Source organism: Marasmius oreades, chromosome 3, assembly GCF_018924745.1.
Source record: "Marasmius oreades isolate 03SP1 chromosome 3, whole genome shotgun sequence".
NCBI lineage: Eukaryota > Fungi > Basidiomycota > Agaricomycetes > Agaricales > Marasmiaceae > Marasmius > Marasmius oreades.
Window position 1 is genome coordinate 1,585,933 of NC_057325.1, and position 16,537 is coordinate 1,602,469.

At 49.2% G+C, this 16,537-nt stretch overlaps 6 protein-coding genes across 6 annotated transcripts; 1 reads left to right on the forward strand and 5 right to left on the reverse strand.

The window, feature by feature from the left end:
• Window positions 1-1,166: 1,166 nt before the first annotated feature.
• On the reverse strand, window positions 1,167-3,035 carry E1B28_005847 (uncharacterized protein). The gene is made up of 2 exons (XM_043150439.1): window positions 1,514-3,035; window positions 1,167-1,459 (listed from the first exon to the last, which is right to left on the reverse strand). Exon 1 carries the CDS (start codon window positions 2,981-2,983, stop codon window positions 1,523-1,525), a length of 1,461 nt encoding a protein of 486 aa, XP_043011527.1. The 5' UTR covers window positions 2,984-3,035; the 3' UTR covers window positions 1,167-1,459; window positions 1,514-1,522.
• Window positions 3,036-3,113: 78 nt separating this feature from the next.
• On the forward strand, window positions 3,114-4,299 carry E1B28_005848 (uncharacterized protein; the record flags this gene model as incomplete). Its single annotated transcript, XM_043150440.1, has 2 exons — window positions 3,114-3,683; window positions 3,740-4,299. The coding sequence occupies exons 1-2, from the start codon at window positions 3,434-3,436 to the stop codon at window positions 4,297-4,299; spliced, it is 810 nt and encodes a 269-aa protein (XP_043011528.1). The 5' UTR covers window positions 3,114-3,433.
• A 194-nt stretch (window positions 4,300-4,493) lies between these two features.
• Window positions 4,494-7,844, reverse strand: E1B28_005849 (uncharacterized protein; the record flags this gene model as incomplete). The annotated part of the gene is made up of 6 exons (XM_043150441.1): window positions 4,494-4,622; window positions 4,681-6,079; window positions 6,140-6,525; window positions 6,579-6,676; window positions 6,727-7,577; window positions 7,639-7,844. The coding sequence occupies 6 exons, from the start codon at window positions 7,842-7,844 to the stop codon at window positions 4,494-4,496; spliced, it is 3,069 nt and encodes a 1,022-aa protein (XP_043011529.1).
• Window positions 7,845-8,653: 809 nt separating this feature from the next.
• E1B28_005850 (uncharacterized protein) lies at window positions 8,654-10,021 on the reverse strand (the record flags this gene model as incomplete). Its single annotated transcript, XM_043150442.1, has 1 exon — window positions 8,654-10,021. One exon carries the CDS (start codon window positions 10,019-10,021, stop codon window positions 8,654-8,656), a length of 1,368 nt encoding a protein of 455 aa, XP_043011530.1.
• Window positions 10,022-11,117: 1,096 nt separating this feature from the next.
• On the reverse strand, window positions 11,118-11,810 carry E1B28_005851 (uncharacterized protein; the record flags this gene model as incomplete). The annotated part of the gene is made up of 6 exons (XM_043150443.1): window positions 11,118-11,166; window positions 11,230-11,352; window positions 11,419-11,433; window positions 11,544-11,596; window positions 11,666-11,728; window positions 11,790-11,810. 6 exons carry the CDS (start codon window positions 11,808-11,810, stop codon window positions 11,118-11,120), a joined length of 324 nt encoding a protein of 107 aa, XP_043011531.1.
• Window positions 11,811-12,652: 842 nt separating this feature from the next.
• On the reverse strand, window positions 12,653-16,006 carry E1B28_005852 (uncharacterized protein; the record flags this gene model as incomplete). Its single annotated transcript, XM_043150444.1, has 6 exons — window positions 12,653-12,775; window positions 12,827-14,222; window positions 14,287-14,672; window positions 14,725-14,822; window positions 14,878-15,728; window positions 15,792-16,006. 6 exons carry the CDS (start codon window positions 16,004-16,006, stop codon window positions 12,653-12,655), a joined length of 3,069 nt encoding a protein of 1,022 aa, XP_043011532.1.
• Window positions 16,007-16,537: the final 531 nt, after the last annotated feature.

The following is a 16,537-nucleotide window of genomic DNA, read 5'->3' on the forward strand; positions in this document are numbered from 1 at the left end:
CGACCTACCGACTCATTGGTCATCAACTTTACTGATGACAAAGGCTGTCTGATTGCATGGGATACGCATGGAATAATTACATTCCCCTTGCCTTATACATATACATCCTCAGTATTTCGACGCCGTCAACTCTGGATCACACATGAGTGATCTCCAAACGATGAGGTACATGTGTTACCGTACTTCTGACAATCGTATTAGTACTACAGTACACCATTTGTGTAGAGTAGTACGAGGCTGCTGGGCTCCCTATGGTCTACCACCTCCAAAGAGGGGTGAGCTCGCTCTAGGGTAGTTCTAGTAGTTCCGGCGGTTCCCTTGTGGGACCATGCTGTGTAATCTATCTATCTATCTATCTATCTATCTCATCTTGGTTATGACCTTAAAAACCTATACTGTCAATTTTTATTTATCTTAAATCTGACCTTCTTGATACCTAATCGACCGATATTCTATGCCATATGTACACTCATCGTTTATTGATCAAGTACCACCATCTCCTCCAGAACTAACTACAGGGTACACGAGTAAAATTTCCGACTTGAAGTAGCGGACCATCTTTATTTACCTTTACGCCTCTCAAGACCAAGTAGGCATTTTGAAATCCGGTCCCTGACCGCCCCTAATCGTATTCAATATTAGCTTACCACTCAAGTTGTTGACTCCAATAACAAAAAATTTTCCTCACCCTCGCTCGGATTGGGTGATCAGGTTTGGGCCTCGCTTCTCTGGACGCCCACCTGTTCTTTGTCGGAGCGAGTGCTCGGATGGGTACCACAGGTGCCGTCCAGATCTCTCGGCCTTTTGGCTCCCGAGCGCTCAGGTTTGGCCCTAGCCCACTTTGGGGGTTTTTCTTCCCGACGCGTTTTGCTTTCCCAGAACGCGTCTTACCACGTGCCTTCACGTGCCCCCAAAAAGGTGCCTAGGCCCAGCCTCCGGCAAACCCACAAAACTGAGATATAGCAAGACTGGATTGCTCATACTTGTTTCTTCTCATTAAGAAACCTTTACTACCTCAGATCTAAGCAAAGAAAGAAGCCTATCTTATTTACCGGTTCGCACTGATAGGCATTGCACCGCCACACGATCAGCTTAACTTAATTATCGACACATGGTCCGTGCGCTCGAATCGATTGAATTTTTCTGACTCGTACTCACTCGTTTCTTACCACGACTACCCCTCAAGGCAATGAAGACGGCTTCAGCAAAATCAGCCTAAAATTTCTACAGAAGATTATATGGGGGCGGTGAGTAACATACTTGACGTCCTGACGATGAATAGCGAGAACATGCAAACTAAAGTAGAGAGATCAAAGCCAAGAAAAGAGAAGCTGAAAGGCATAGCATCAAGAAACACGATCGACTGTCAAGACGAGAGGAGTCAGAAAGTCAAGAAAAATAGTATATGGCAGAGGTTCTGTACTATTCCACGCAGCTGAAATTGCACTTCAAGAAAGGTCTACGAGGGGGCAGAGGTAAGTTTCATCGTCGGAACAAAATTAGTTGTATTCACCGTAACGATTCATCCTTGAACCAGTCCGATAACCCTTGCACCAGCACCAGCACCCCCCTCCCATCCAACGAACCTCTCTTTTTCGAAGTTTCCGATACCACTACTTCCATCGACTTCAATATCTTCTCTCTTCACAGTATTCACGGTAGGCTCATCCACAATTAAGACCGAGTAGTCCTCGTCGAAATCGGCGAAATTATCATCATCTCCACTGAATCCATGCGAGGGATAACCTTCCTCCAATTCCTCCTCTCCTTCATCCCACGACGTTCTGCCAACACCTCTCGACCTCGCCCACACGGAAACAAACAAAATTCGCTTCTGCTTCCTGTTGAGAAAGAACCAATGCGAAGACCATAACAAGGCGCCGCGACTCGACCGTCGTCTCGATTGGTATTTCATGGTGACAGGCGTAGTAAAAGCATTTGCCATGCTGTTGTCACGAGGGGGTAATTGATTTCCCTTAGAACCACTCTGGGGCGCCGATATCGAACGATAGGGTCGTATGCTAGATGGAATTGCAGGGTTATTTGGTACATCGGGTGAGTTGGTAGTGCTACTACTGGCGCTGTTCTCTGGATGTATGTGAGCGTGCTTTCGAGCTGGAGGACGACGGGACGAGTATAGATAATTCAGGTTGGAACCCTTGGGACTCTCGTCTATATCATAGTCGTCAAACTCGAATGTGGCATCCTCGTCCCACCGGCCGTTCTTGTTGGTTGAGATTCTGATTCCCCCGTACTCGTCCTCATCATCGTCATCTCGCAACTCTTCTTCATCGTCCGAGTCGAAATCACCGACAGCATGGGGGTCACTTTCAATTTCAGGCGTGTATGAGTAAACTTCACATTCTTCCAAACCTATGACGTCGTCCACGAGCCTGTACACATTGGGGTGCGTGCCGGCCACGATGGGAGGAGGACTGAAGGGGCTTCTTGGCATGGTTGACATGCTGCTGAGTGACAAAGGAGACATGGATGTCATGCCTCCACCAGAGGTCGAGGACGATGGGAATAAGTCTGGGGAGTTACTGGGGTAACTGCCATAGGTCCTGGGTGCATTGATGCCAGCTCTGTGAGGAGCGACTAAAGTTGTACTGAGAGAGTTCAGGACTGAAGCTCCGCTCTCTTCGCGATTGAATTGGGCGGGACGGACGTCAGAGAACTCGTGGTCAGGAAATGCGATGTTGAGAGTGGAAATAAGAAGGTAGAGTGTTTTCCGAGATGAATGATTGTCGAAAGGACCAAAGGGGGTCATTTCAGGCTCGAGTAGGGTCGCTGCAAGCGGGGGTGAATCGGAGGTGTGATGGTCATTGGAATAGGCTTCCTCGAGGGACTTGAATAGCTTCTTGTCGCGTTTGATGTTCTTGCAAGAGTACGCTTCCATTCGTACGTTTACTGAGCATTCTGGGCCTTCATGAGATAGAGACTGAGCCAGTCTGCTCAGAGCTGGAATTTCGATATACTTCATATTAGGAGGAGAGGAAGGTTTAGCTGTGGCTATGTAGCTTGTAACAAAGGACCCGAGAGTTGACTTTTCTGGAAGGCTATTACGTAACTTTGGTAGTCGAACGTGCAGACAAGCTCAGTCCCACTCCCAACTGAAAGATTTTCAGTGATGCACGTTTGTGTGTCTCAAAATTCGACTGGCAGTGGCGAAAAGCTGGAATTCCTTCTTGTAAGTGGTCCTGTGGTCCTGGAGGAGCTCAATATCCAATATTCAATGCCCACCGCATCCGCGAAGCGCCGACTCTATCATTTGTAAATTCCGTAGGGAGCGCGCAGCAACACTGAAGGTTTTCAATAGAACAACTAACGTGCGGTGTGCGGGCGGGAACACGCCAGGTGACCGAAAGCAGCACAATTCCCAATCTTGATCCTCACCCACGAAGTAGAGGAAACTTTCTCTTGGAAGGACAGGATGAAGCTTTTCGCTGCGTTAAATCTGTTCTTGGGTGTATCTCGAGTAATCTTGGATGGCTTACGCTTTGCTTTCGTTCCTACTCTCGTTGATGTTCTTCGAAACCCTCTGCGCATTTTTCGGCTATCTGAGACTTATATGACCCACCTTTGGGCAGTACTCTCGGACTTGGTGGATGAAAATGCTCGCCCTATGAAAGAAAGCATTATTTCTTCTCATGCTCACGGTGTAGTCCTCGACTTGGGTGCGGGTATGTTTTTGAGAACTCGCTCAAATTGACCATATTCACTCATTACGATTTGAAAGGTTACGGGCATACAATTCTTTATCTCGGCCGACCCAAGGTTTCCAGATATATTGCTCTAGAACCCAACGTTTGTATGCACGCCAAGATTCGAGGAGTCGCGAATAAATCCGGTTTCTTTGAATCAGACGGTTCCCTAGTCATCCTTGACCACAGAGCGGAAAATCTCTCTCTCATTCCCCATTTCATTGACGGTCCTGTTGATACTTTGATCACAGTTCTCACCGTTTGTTCAATTCCGAACGCCAGACGTGTCCTGACTCGTCTGGTCAGAGACATCGTCAAACCCGGTGGCCAGTTCCTGTTCTACGAACATGTTAGAAATCCGAGGGACGATGTCGCTTGGTGGCAGAAATTCTACAATCCTGTATGGGGTCTCTTTTTCGACGGGTGTAGACTTGACCAGCCGACGGACAAGTGGGTGGAGGATATGAAGGATCTTGATGAATATGGAAAGGAGATATGCATGTGGAGTGAAGGAAATTGTTGGACAGATCCCAATGCTTCTGAGGAGAATTTAACCTGGCATGTTGCTGGGAGATTTGTGAAGAGATTCTCATAGTCGAGGAGAGTGAACGCTTACTGGAGGTTGCTCATACACGACTGCAGTTCAAAGGTCACAGAACTAGTTTACTCTGTCAACATTAGGTTCTAGTATTGTGCGAAAAATACTGGAGGCAAGAATGCTGATGACATTTGTACACAGTGCTACCGGCGTAGAAGAATGACATGTAAGTATATATATATTCGAGAAATTCATAAACGGACTGCCCCCCGAGCGTATGGAATTAACCTAACGGGAACGATTAAACCGTAATGTTGATTCGGTGGCCTCTGTGGGTCGGTGGAACTACGCAACTGGCCCAAGGACATAATTTGGGGAACCTATGAAGCGAATATAAGTCCGGCCAAACGCGTATTATGCAATAGAAAATTCACTCACCGTATTGAGGGCATTCACGAGCGTGCTTGCAGCATCTACTCGTAGTGTATTACTTCCCTGCTTGACAAGTGCAGAGATGTCGATAACAGGATGCACTGGATCGGCAGTCGTAAGTTGAACACCATTCAACCATGCTTTTAAAGTGTGTACAACGACACCAAAGTTGAGCTGTACACCAACACCACCGTTCCGAGCATGGGTCCATTCGAACGTAGTCACATATGTTCCTACTCCAGATGTGTTTGCGTGCCCATCAAGTTGATCCCAAGGAACAAGTCCCTGAGTGAGGTTGATGGGTGGATGAGGAACAAGTACCGAATCGACCTTGCTGAGATCTTGAGGCGGCTCCCAACTGGTAATATTCAGCTGCCATCCCGTCAACTCTTGGGTATTCGCACCATCGAGTGCGAGTTTGACAGTCCGTGATTGTCCGTTTGAAAGTGTGATCTGCTGCGATCCTTCGTGGAGGGAACGCACCTCGATACCTGAGGACGAAATCGCAGCGAAGACATCGGCGCCAGCTTTGGTTATATGAACTGCTGGCGACGATACGCCTTCGAAGCTCTGTTCGGACGTAACAGTGAATAGTGCCGACTGTAGTGGGGCGAGGGATATGCCAGGTATGACGATACCTTTGTCAGTCCTACTCCATATGGCGACAGGACTAACTGTACCATTCCATGGGTCCAGTACGAAGGGTGTTCCATTGAAACCGGGCGACAATGTAAGGGTGAAATTGATGGCAGTGCTGTTCTGGTTATATAAGAAAAAGTGGCTGGTGGTGCCAGAAGCGGTGTTTTCGTTACGTCGGATGGCGTAAAGGGAAGGGGAAAGAGGATGGATTGAGGTAGCTGGGGCTACACCCAATGACAAAAGAGCGCCAGGGATGGCATCTTCATCTGTGACAACCTTCACCACAGGCAAAGCAGTGAGTTGCTGCATTAGGTCATTTACGCGAGTGTTCTGCTTCCCATCTTGCACATCAAAACCGGGGATACCTCTAGGAAGACCGCCTGCAATAACAATAGGTAGACCGTCGGTAGCAAATTCTATCAGACTCTGAGCAGCATCTATGGTGATGTTCTGAACTCGACTGAGCACAAGAGCCTTATAAGCAGGTCCGTCGACTGCAAGGTGACCTTCGGAGACAGATACACCAGGAAGTTTGAAGTTCTCTGGGCTGACATACTCGTACGTATAACCGGCATTGATGAGCGCGGTGCTCGGGAATGGCGAGGGTCGATTACGAGTTGCATCATATGCCCTGCGGTAGAGCGCGACGTCGACTTTCGGCACACCGGATTGAAGGATGTATTGGTTTCGAGCGAGGAACGACATGTACTCCCCATAATGGTCCCAAGCAGGCATTCTTGGACCATGCATTTCAGCAAAGTTATAGCTGGCATACGGAAGGAGGTCAGGATAGATCAAAATTAACCTAGTAGCGTGAGGAACATACGCAAAAGTACAGATCCCCGGCCATGTTGTTTTGGGATAAGGGCCACTGTACGAATAACCGTGAAGCATGAGAAGATTGACGTGACTTGCAAATTGTCCCTTGCTGTCTTCGAGTAATTGCGCCATTGTGAGGGCCATCGCTAAGTTACGTCGCGCACCAGTTTCGCTTGAAAAGATTGGGCGTTTCCCGAGATGAACACCGCCGGATATTTCCCTTGCTTGATCAATAGTAGGGAATCCCAGAGACTCGATTTCTGGAACATCAGGAACCGGGGCACTGGCTCCTACGTCCAGTTGGTAGTTATAGGCCGGTTGGTTGGAAAATTGAAGGCCAATCGAGTTTGACCACTCGTTGAAGGCCAACATATAGTCCATGTATAACGTGGTCTCCAAATAAACATGTCATCAGCTTCACTAGTCGCGAAAAAACATGGGCTCACGAGAGTATCCCGGTAGTCATCGGTAAATGCCCAGGCATTGGAGGTAGATCCATAATCGAAAGTCTGATTCACGTTGAGACCACTTGCAAACATCGCATCTACGCACTCATCGTGATTGACACATGATTAAGCATATTCAATCACGTACGGGCAGGTAAGAGGGAATGGAATACGGGGAGGGCCTTATTGATACTGTACCCATGACGTTCTTGGAACCGCTGTGGGAGAGTAGGTGTCCACCACACTTGCGCCTGGAACTCCATACTATCCTCCCACATGTATTTTCCGACACCAGGTTCAGCAAGTAACTCCCCAATACCATTCCGAGACAAAACACTGTTCTGTATGAAAGTCGAAGAGATATTGACGCCCTTTGGCGAAAAATGGTCGACAATAAATGATCCCCAAGAGCCTGGTTTGTTGTCCTGAACACCATTAAACCCCCCTCGTGCTTCTGGGAATCCATTTCGACGATAATAATACGCAAGGAGAACAGATGTTCGATTGGCATTGGGAGTCCAGGAAACGCTAGACGTGCTATCTGAATCTTGAACCGTGTCGGTGAGATCCATGACCGTGTTGAAATCAAGTGACACCAATTTTGCACTGGGATTTGCGCCCTGGACTAGTTGTGCGCCAAGTACTGCAACCAGAAACTTCTCAGTCGTATTTGCACTCCGGATGACGCCGTCGGTAGCAACAAATGGTACAATAACTGGAGGTGGTAAAGTTCCATTGAACGACTCTCCTGGTTTCAGGAAATGAGAACCGAAAACCAATTCTGTGAGCATTCCCTCTTGATCAACGTCCTCAGGCTTCACGGGTACACCAGCGCCCTGGTTGGGACCGAGGGTGAAGTCGATGGTGATATTATTCGTTATCGCTGCCCGTATAAGGGTTTCAGTGACGGTGACAAACTTGTCTGAACCAAATGCCACATCAGTCGGATCGACTACGACGTCGCCTTTGTCGCTCTCGACACCTCCATAAGACTGATAGCTGCACATGAATGAGGTATGTCAGAGACACGGATAAAGGTTCAGAGAGGCAAAGGTTGCACCTAAGTAACTCAAACCCAGATGATCCAATCTTCGCCATTTCAGCGACATCCGTTTGGAGCACATCAAGCTCTGCCGACGAGTCCTCTATCCAATACCGCCATTTTGGTCCCGTTCCAGGATTTGCGAACGTTCCGCGAGAGTGCTGTGCCCAAGCTTGTTGAACAACCAAAGGAACGAAGAAAGCCAGCGACCGTGTAACAAGCATCAAGTCTTTTCTGCATGCGAACCAATCCTTTATAACACGACGACGAGTTTGAACGTGAACAAGTTGACCCTGTGTTTTTCCCGAGGTTCGCCCTTCGCTACCATGCTACAAATCTCATTATGCGGTCAGGCGGGAGTCCAAATATAACTGTCGAGGTCACCCTCGAGTTCTCCTCCTTTGTCACCAGTGGGTCGGGTCCTTGACGCCCTGACACGAGAACAACTTTTGGGGGATACTGAGAGTAACTTCACTTGAAAAAAGGCTGCAGGTTCGAAAGGCACCGCGTTTTGAGTGAGAATTTTGTGGGTATGACACCACCTTCGATAGGCCTATCTTCACGTGCCTTGGAAATTATCCGATTAGAGTCCATGTCCCATGTATTCAGCCTCTGACCAACCTCTGACTTTTGTCCTCGGTGAAGATATGGGTTTAAAGCCCATCATAGGTAATCAGAACTTCACTATTTTATGATAGACAGCACAGGTTGAGTATCATTTCGCGAGGTTGAACAAGAACTGTCTTATGCGACGTACACAGTCGGAGTCAGGCTGCAGCTGTACCGCGTCATTGAAATGAAGACAGTAGTGTTCATGACGGAGAGGGAGGTGAGGGCGACTCAACAAGTCTGGTATACCTCAACTTAGAAAGATGCGTCTGAATTCTGGGAGTACTAGAGGCGGCTCGCCGGCTCCCAACCGGTAGCATTCGGCTGCCATCCGCAAGGTGTGTATATACATATGACAATGTATTCGTAGAGTGCCCATGATCAAACTACCTACAATGGTCGTGTTCCTTCCTCCTAGTTCCCCTCAAGCAGTAAATTGCCACCAATTGAAGTTGAATAACTCCCCACTACCACCAGTAAAGCGGAAGAACAGATCCTGAGTTCCTGTAGCACCGCTGACCGAGCAGGTCACAGTGGTCCACGTCTGCCAGCCTCCGGTGCCCGGGACGGTGCAAGTACCGATGAGGTTGCCTTCCTGGTTGCCCAAGCGGAGCTCTATTTTGCCGCCGCTGGTGGCAGAGGCGACACGAGCAGTGAAAGTCTTCGCTCCGTTGCCAAAAGCGACACCCTTGACCTTGATATAGTCGCCGTTGTCGATGAAGGAGACATCGATGCCTCCCTCGCTGCAAACCTCAGTTTTCAGTCCCGATGAGAAGGCTATCGTCTCAGCCTCCTGGCGTGCGAAGGGGTCCAGGGTGCCGAGCTGCGGGGGGCCTCCTGTGGTCATGTTAAAGGATGGGATAGTACCATCGGAGTTGTAAGTGAAGCGCTCAACCGAGACGGAACGCGTATAACCACTGCCACCGGGAAGGGCACCGTTGTGGTAGAAGAAGTACGAGTTGCCTTTGTAGTCGATGATTCCGGGGTGATTGGTAAAGCTCTTGCCCTGCGCCGGCATGATAACGCCACGGTACGTCCAGGGGCCAGTAGCACTAGGACCTGTGGAGTAACGAATGTCCTCGGAACAGCAGTCGGCAGCATAAATCATGTAATAGAGGCTGTTGCGCTTGTAAAGCCATGGTCCCTCCTCGAATGTCGTGGGGCGTTGGGCGTTGCCGCTACGGGTGCCGAAGCCCGCGGTCGTGAGGTCGACCTTGACAATGCTGCCGCTGTAGGATGTCATGTCCGAATTCAGCTCCACGTACGAGAGGTTCGGATTGCCCCAGTAAAGGTAGGCTTGGCCATCAGTGTCAATATAGACGGTGGGGTCGATCTCATTGTTTTCGACTAGGGGTTTACCAAGCGCGTCGCGGTATGGCCCTGTGATGCTATCACTGACAGCCACCCCGACTGCCATAGCGCCTGTGGTATGACGTACTGGAACATACCAGTAGAACTTACTGTTGCGAGCGACGACCTGTCCAGCCCATGCATTGGCGTTGGCCCAGCTGAATTGGGCGAGGCTTAAGGGAGAGCCGTGATCCTGCCAGTTCGCCATGTCGGTCGTCGAGTACACATGCCAGTCGCGCATGTTGTAGGTTGTAGAACCATCTTCGTCGTGGCCAGTGAAGACATAGAGACGGTCGTTGTAGACCATGGGTGCCGGGTCTGCCGTATAAATGGTCTGGACGATGGGGTTGTCGGCTCTGGCGACACGAACACCATCCAACAGTCCGCCGAAGAACGGCAGCAAAGACGCCAAAGCAGCTATCTTCTTCAACGTGAGTGACATGGTCCTTGGTTTTCGTAGGATTGGGGGGCTGGTACCTGATTTAAACAGTGAATGTCCGACGTCTACTTTAAGCACTCAGAGAATTCGTACGGTCCGCTTTTCCCCCACTCCTATAAACGGGACCTGCTCATCGTTGGCAGCATGACTACCGCAGCTTGACCAGATTGAATGCTTCTATGTTCCACTCGAGTCTCGAGACTTGCGCAAATGGGCTCTGGAGGGCGGTTCGTCCGAATTATAACCCTTGAGGCCCCGCTGCCCGTTATTTTTCCGAAGCTGATAGGACGATATACACAGGTGCCACTCTTTCCTGTTCATCGTCCGGAGCTGTTGGTTGTTGTGTAGTGATTCGAGTCTACACTGTACGAAAGGCGGCTGAACGGTGTCTTATACCGGAAATCAGCTTGCCAACTCAGTCCTCGATGCTGTTTGGGAGGTGATGCTGGAGAATGCCGTAGTAATCTTCCTGAGAGAAAAGGGCCATTGCGGTGAATGAAATGATAGAATTAGTCCGCAACCACCCATGCGAAGACAGTCAAGTCAAGATTTTGTCGATCTTGTGACTGAGATTTTCCTCGTATCCACAGGTCCCATCTCCCATTCCTAATTAAACTCGGTTCTCCTGTTACTTTGCCAGCTTTGCCAGGTGCAAGTACGGAAACCTAGCGATGTTATCGGGGACCGGAGCTTCTTGACCACATGTGCATGAGTCCAGCTTCCGAAACCCGATGGTCGGTTCATGAACACATGGTTCCGAGTCGTTATCGTTGAGTGGCGCTTTTTTTTTGTATTCTCGGATTGCCGTTAGCAGGTAAGGAGGTGCGATTGGGTGGTGCATCTCAGTGGTGCATTGTCAACACGGTTACGGGCCCATGATGCATGGCAGAGGGCCGAGGTTGTCGAGCGTCGACTAGGCAAGTGGGGGTACAGAAGAATTGGATATACAAATCAAGGAATTTTCGTGATGAGGTTTTCGTGATGAGGAAGAATCTGGAAGGTCCCCAGATGTCGAGTTCATGTCTACGTTGATGATGGTCACGACTCAGCTGGGTCACCACGTCGCGGGCAGATAGATAATGAGATCGGCCCCGGGGCTTCACGCTTTTACCAGATCCTCATCGGAGCCGGCGCATCTGATACGGCAACTAAGAAATGAAAGAGTTATCAACGGGAAGCGCCGAGTCTAAATGAAGTAAATGGAGACATACCTTGAAGCCCCCCAAGCACAAAATTGACCTCCTCCTGACAACCAAACGGAAAGACGAGAAGGAGACACTACCATTAGGCTTACGTGGAGAATCGTGATTGAGGAGAGAGACGATCTCTCAGAACTGGTAGAGAGAGAGAGACTGGGAGTTTAGTATGTTTAGTGGATAACGAGTCAACGTGGATCTAACCTGAAATTGCGCCGACTAGTCACTCAGCTCCAGAACGACGTCGATAGCTTCCCTCGCCTGACATTCCTTCGAAATCCCTCGGAACCAGTGGACCCGAACGAAAAGGATGAGCCTCGAGCACATACCTTACTACCTCGCCAAAGTTGGTAATTATAAGCATAGCATATCCATCACTCGTCTGTTACTGGGAGATATGGTGCCGTTGATCTTTAAAGCGGCCCCACGCCAACTACCAGCTACTACAGACAACTGTGAACGATATCTCTGTCGAGCTTGTCGTCTTCACTATGAAACTCCTAAACATGTCATACTTCGTTGTGTTTCAGATAACGGTATCAGCGGCTGTCGAAACAAGTTCTTCGGAAACTTACCGACTTCCTTACAATCAACATTGCCCATGACAGAGCGCCAGCCATTCCATTTTCTCCACGACCGCATTTATTCATGGCATATGGTTCCTATAACGGCGAGATTTATTCAATGGCGGGCTAAGATTCAATTTCAGGCATTGTGGTTCGAGGAAGAGGAGATGGAGAGTGGAGATGATAGTGTCGAAGAGGATTGCAAAGACCTCTCTGACGCCGGCTCCGTTGGTGAGCACATGGCCAATTCAACGTTTGATGAGCCTTGTGTCTAGTATAGTACATCTTGCTAATTAGGTATTAGTACACTCTAACCCTGTACTTTACCAAGGCTGCTGATCGCCTTAGAGTGCTCTTGGGTCGTGTCAGTAGCTCCGGCAGTTCCGATTTCAGGGACCACGCCGTGTAATCTATCTATCTCAAGTCCCACACAAATCGTACAACGTCCTTCGCGAGGTCCTAGTTCCTTACACCGCATGCGGGATGAAGGCACCAACTTTGTCTTCCCAACACTCGCTAGTTAAAGGAAGGACAAAAAAAAGTTGAACGGTTCAATATTCAATAGCCGGACCGGTTACTCCGGCTATCCATCTACCTCATTTGAACATCTTCGATAAATTTCGTAACTCTAAGTATCTTCAACGAAGTCTTGTCGACTTCGATAATATAGAGCGGCTGAACGCCGATTCTTGTAATGCGTACTTACTTACTTACATGGCAGTTCCAAGTTCCAACATTTCCTGCTTTCTTCACTTCAACGACGTCGACATTACTTAGCATCAGAATACAACGTCTTCAATTGTTCAAGCGGAAAGGACGGTACAAAAATAAATAAAAAAAGAAACCACGTTCATGCCGTAAACAGTCCAAGACTAGACTGTTGCACGAGCATAAGGAATCAAGCGAACGGGTACCAACAGGCCGTAATGCTGGTTCGGTGGACCCCTTGGTTCCGTAGAGCTACGCAACTGGCCTAAGGACCTAACTTGAGGAACCTGTGGCATAGAAATAAGTACAAAGGCGATTCGATAACCAACTTCACTCACTGCATTGAGGGCATTAACGAGTGTGCTTGCAGCATCTACTCGCAATGTATTACTTCCCTGCTTGACAAGTGCAGAGATGTCGATAACAGGATGCGTTGGATCGACCGTCGTAAGTTGAACACCATTCAACCATGCTTTCAAAGTGTGTACAACGACACCAAAGTCGAGCTGTACACCAACACCACCGTTCCGAGCATGGGTCCATTCGAACGTAGTCACATATGTTCCTACTCCAGATGTGTTTGCGTGCCCATCAAGTTGATCCCAAGGAACAAGTCCCCGAGTGAGGTTGATGGGTGGATGAGAAACAAGTACCGAATCGACCTTGCTGAGATCTTGAGGCGGCTCCCAACTGGTAATATTCAGCTGCCATCCCGTCAACTCTTGGGTATTCGCACCATCGAGTGCGAGTTTGACAGTCCGTGATTGTCCGTTTGAAAGTGTGATCTGCTGCGATCCTTCGTGGAGGGAACGCACCTCGATACCTGAGGACGAAATCGCAGCGAAGACATCGGCGCCAGCTGTGGTTATATGAACTGGTGGTGACGAGACGCCTTCGAAGCTCTGTTCGGACGTAACAGTGAATAGTGCCGACTGTAGTGGGGCGAGGGATATGCCAGGTATGACGATACCTTTGTCAGTCCTACTCCATATGGCGACAGGATTAACTGTACCACTCCATGGGTCCAGTACGAAGGGTGTTCCATTGAAACCGGGCGATAATGTAAGGGTGAAATTGATGGCAGTGCTATTCTGGTTATATAAGAAAAAGTGGCTGGTGGTGCCAGAAGTGATGTTTTCGTCGTGGCGAACGGCATAGAGGGAAGGGGAAGGAGGATCGATCACGGTAGCTGGGGTTACACCCAACGATGCCAGAGCACCGGGAACAGCTTCCTCGTCGTCGACTACTTTCACCACAGGCAAAGCAGTGAGCTGATGCAGTAGGTCATTTACACGAGCATTCTGCGTCCCGTTTGCGTCGAAACCAGGTATACCAGTAGGAAGGCTACCGACAATAACAATAGGTAAATCGCCTTTAGCAAATCCAACTAGACTCTGAGCGGCATCGACGGTGATGTTCTGAATTCGGCTGAGCACGAAAGCTTTATAAGCGGGTTCATCAATAGCGAGGCGAGCTTTGGAGACAGATACTCCGGGAAGTTTGAAATTTTCGGGACTGACATACTCATACGTATAGCCGGCGTTGATCAGCGAGGTACTTGGGAAGGGAGAGGGTGCATTGCGCGTGATATCGTAAGCCTTGCGGTAGAGTGCAACATCAATTTTGGCTATGCCAGATTGAAGGATATATTGGTTTCGCGCCAGGAATGACAAATATCCCGCATAGTGGTCCCAAGCCGGCATCCTTGGACCGTGCATCTCGGCAAAGTTATACCTGTACACAGAAGGTAATTATGAGCCCACGATAGCAGATAAGTCGCATGGTGTGGTTAACGTACGCGAAAGTGCAAATCCCAGGCCATGTTGTATTCGGGTAGGCACCGCTATATGAGTAACCATGTAGCATGAGTAGGTTGACGTGACCGGCAAATTGTGCCTTGCTGTCTTCGAGCAACTGAGACATTTGAAGAGCCATAGCAAGGTTGGGTCGTGCACCGGTTTCGCTCGAAAGAATTGGATGCCTTCCAAGATGGACACCTCCGGATAGTTGTCGTGCCTCATCGATAACAGGCAGAGCCAGGGATTCAATCTCGGGGACATCAGGAATCGCAGCACTGGCTCCGACATCCAGTTGGAAGTCATAGGCTGGTTGGTTTGAGAATTGAAGGCCAATTGAATTTGACCACTCGTTGAAGGCGGCCATGTAATCCACGTACAGAGTGGTCTTCATGTGAGTAGTTTAGGCAGATTTCCGCTAACTAACGAACGAAACACACCAAAGTATCACGATAGTCCTCGGTGAATGCCCAGGCATTGAAAGTCGACCCAAAATCGAACGTTTGGTTGACATTAAGGCCACCTGAGAATACCGCATCTGTGTGTTGATCAGAACCATGAAAGGGATTGTTCAATCATCGTAGACGACGTACGGGCGGGTAAGAGGGAATGAAATACGGGGAGGGCCTTATTGATACTGTACCCATGACGTTCTTGGAACCGCTGTGGGAGAGTAGGTGTCCACCACACTTGCGCCTGGAACTCCATACTATCCTCCCACATGTATTTTCCGACACCAGGTTCAGCAAGTAATTCCCCAATGCCATTCCGAGACAAAACGCTGTTCTGTATGAAAGTCGAAGAGATATTAACGCCCTTTGGCGAGAAATGGTCGACGACGAATGACCCCCAAGAGCCTGGCTTGTCGTCTTGGACACCATTAAACCCCCCTCGTGCTTCTGGGAATCCATTTCGACGATAATAATACGCAAGGAGAACAGATGTTCGATCGGCATTGGGTGTCCAGGAAACGCTAGACGTGTTTCCTGAATCTTGAACGCCATTCGTCAAATCCACAACCGTGTTGAAATCGAGCGATACTCGCTTTGCTGATGAGCTTGCACCTTCAACTAATTGCGCACCAAGCACCGCGACCAGAAACTTCTCAGTTGTATTTGCACTCCGGACGACACCATCAGCGGCGACAAACGGTATAATGACCGGAGGAGGTAATGTTCCATTGAAGGACTCTCCCGAAGCAAGGAAATGAGAACCGAAAACCAACTCGGTCAGCATCCCCTCTTGGTCAACATCACTCGGCTTCACGGGAACACCAGCGCCTTGGTTTGGACCAAGGGTGAAGTCGATGGTAATGTTATTCGCTTTTGCGGCCCGAACAAGGGTTTCAGTGGCGGTAACAAACTTGTCAGAGCCAAACGCCACATTGGTGGGGTCAACGAGGACGTCGCCCGTGTTGCTCTGAAGTCCTCCGTATGACTGGTAGCTGCACGAGAGATGTAGTGTGTTGTGAATATTCAATGCGCGAAAGAAACAGTCAAAACTTCACCTCAGTAGCTCAAATCCGGAGGAACCTACCCTCGCCATCTCGGCAACATCCCTCTGGAGCACATTGAGGTCTGCCGACGAATCCTCGATCCAATAACGCCATTTTGGCCCCGTTTTTGGGTTTGCAAACGTCCCACGAGTGGTTTGTGCCCATACTTGGAGGGCGACGAGAAAAGGTACGAGAAACGCTAGACGTATGTTAGGCATGAAGGACATTGTCTTTCCTGGGAGACAGTCTTTTATACCACGGGACAATGGTGGCTACCGCAGCTCTATTACATAGACCATGATCCCATTACGTGGTCAGATGGGACCCCGTTGAGTCGCAGGTCAGTATGGGCTGAAGTCTGAAGTAACAGTAGAGTTGGCGAGTTCTTTCCGCTGACGCATCGACGTGACGAAGACGGGCTTCGATAATCTAATCAGAAGACCATCACCAAACAGAAATACTGTGGGAGACTCACTTGAGTCACCCCGAAGTACACGAGGTGCGATCATCCGATCCTCTTTCTTTCTCAGCGTAGTCAGGAGAATGCAGTCATTTCATTGCCGAGTCTTAAGAGGCAGCGCAGGGCAGTCCGGTTAAAGCAGCGATGAAAAATATCATATCCGGACGGATGCTATTGACAATGAATGAATCTCAGTTTGGACCACTCCCAGACTACAACAAATCGTCAGAGATATACCAGTTTCCCTTCGTCGCCTCATCGTAGGGGAGGTTACTGCCCATGTGCTTTCCTCTCATAC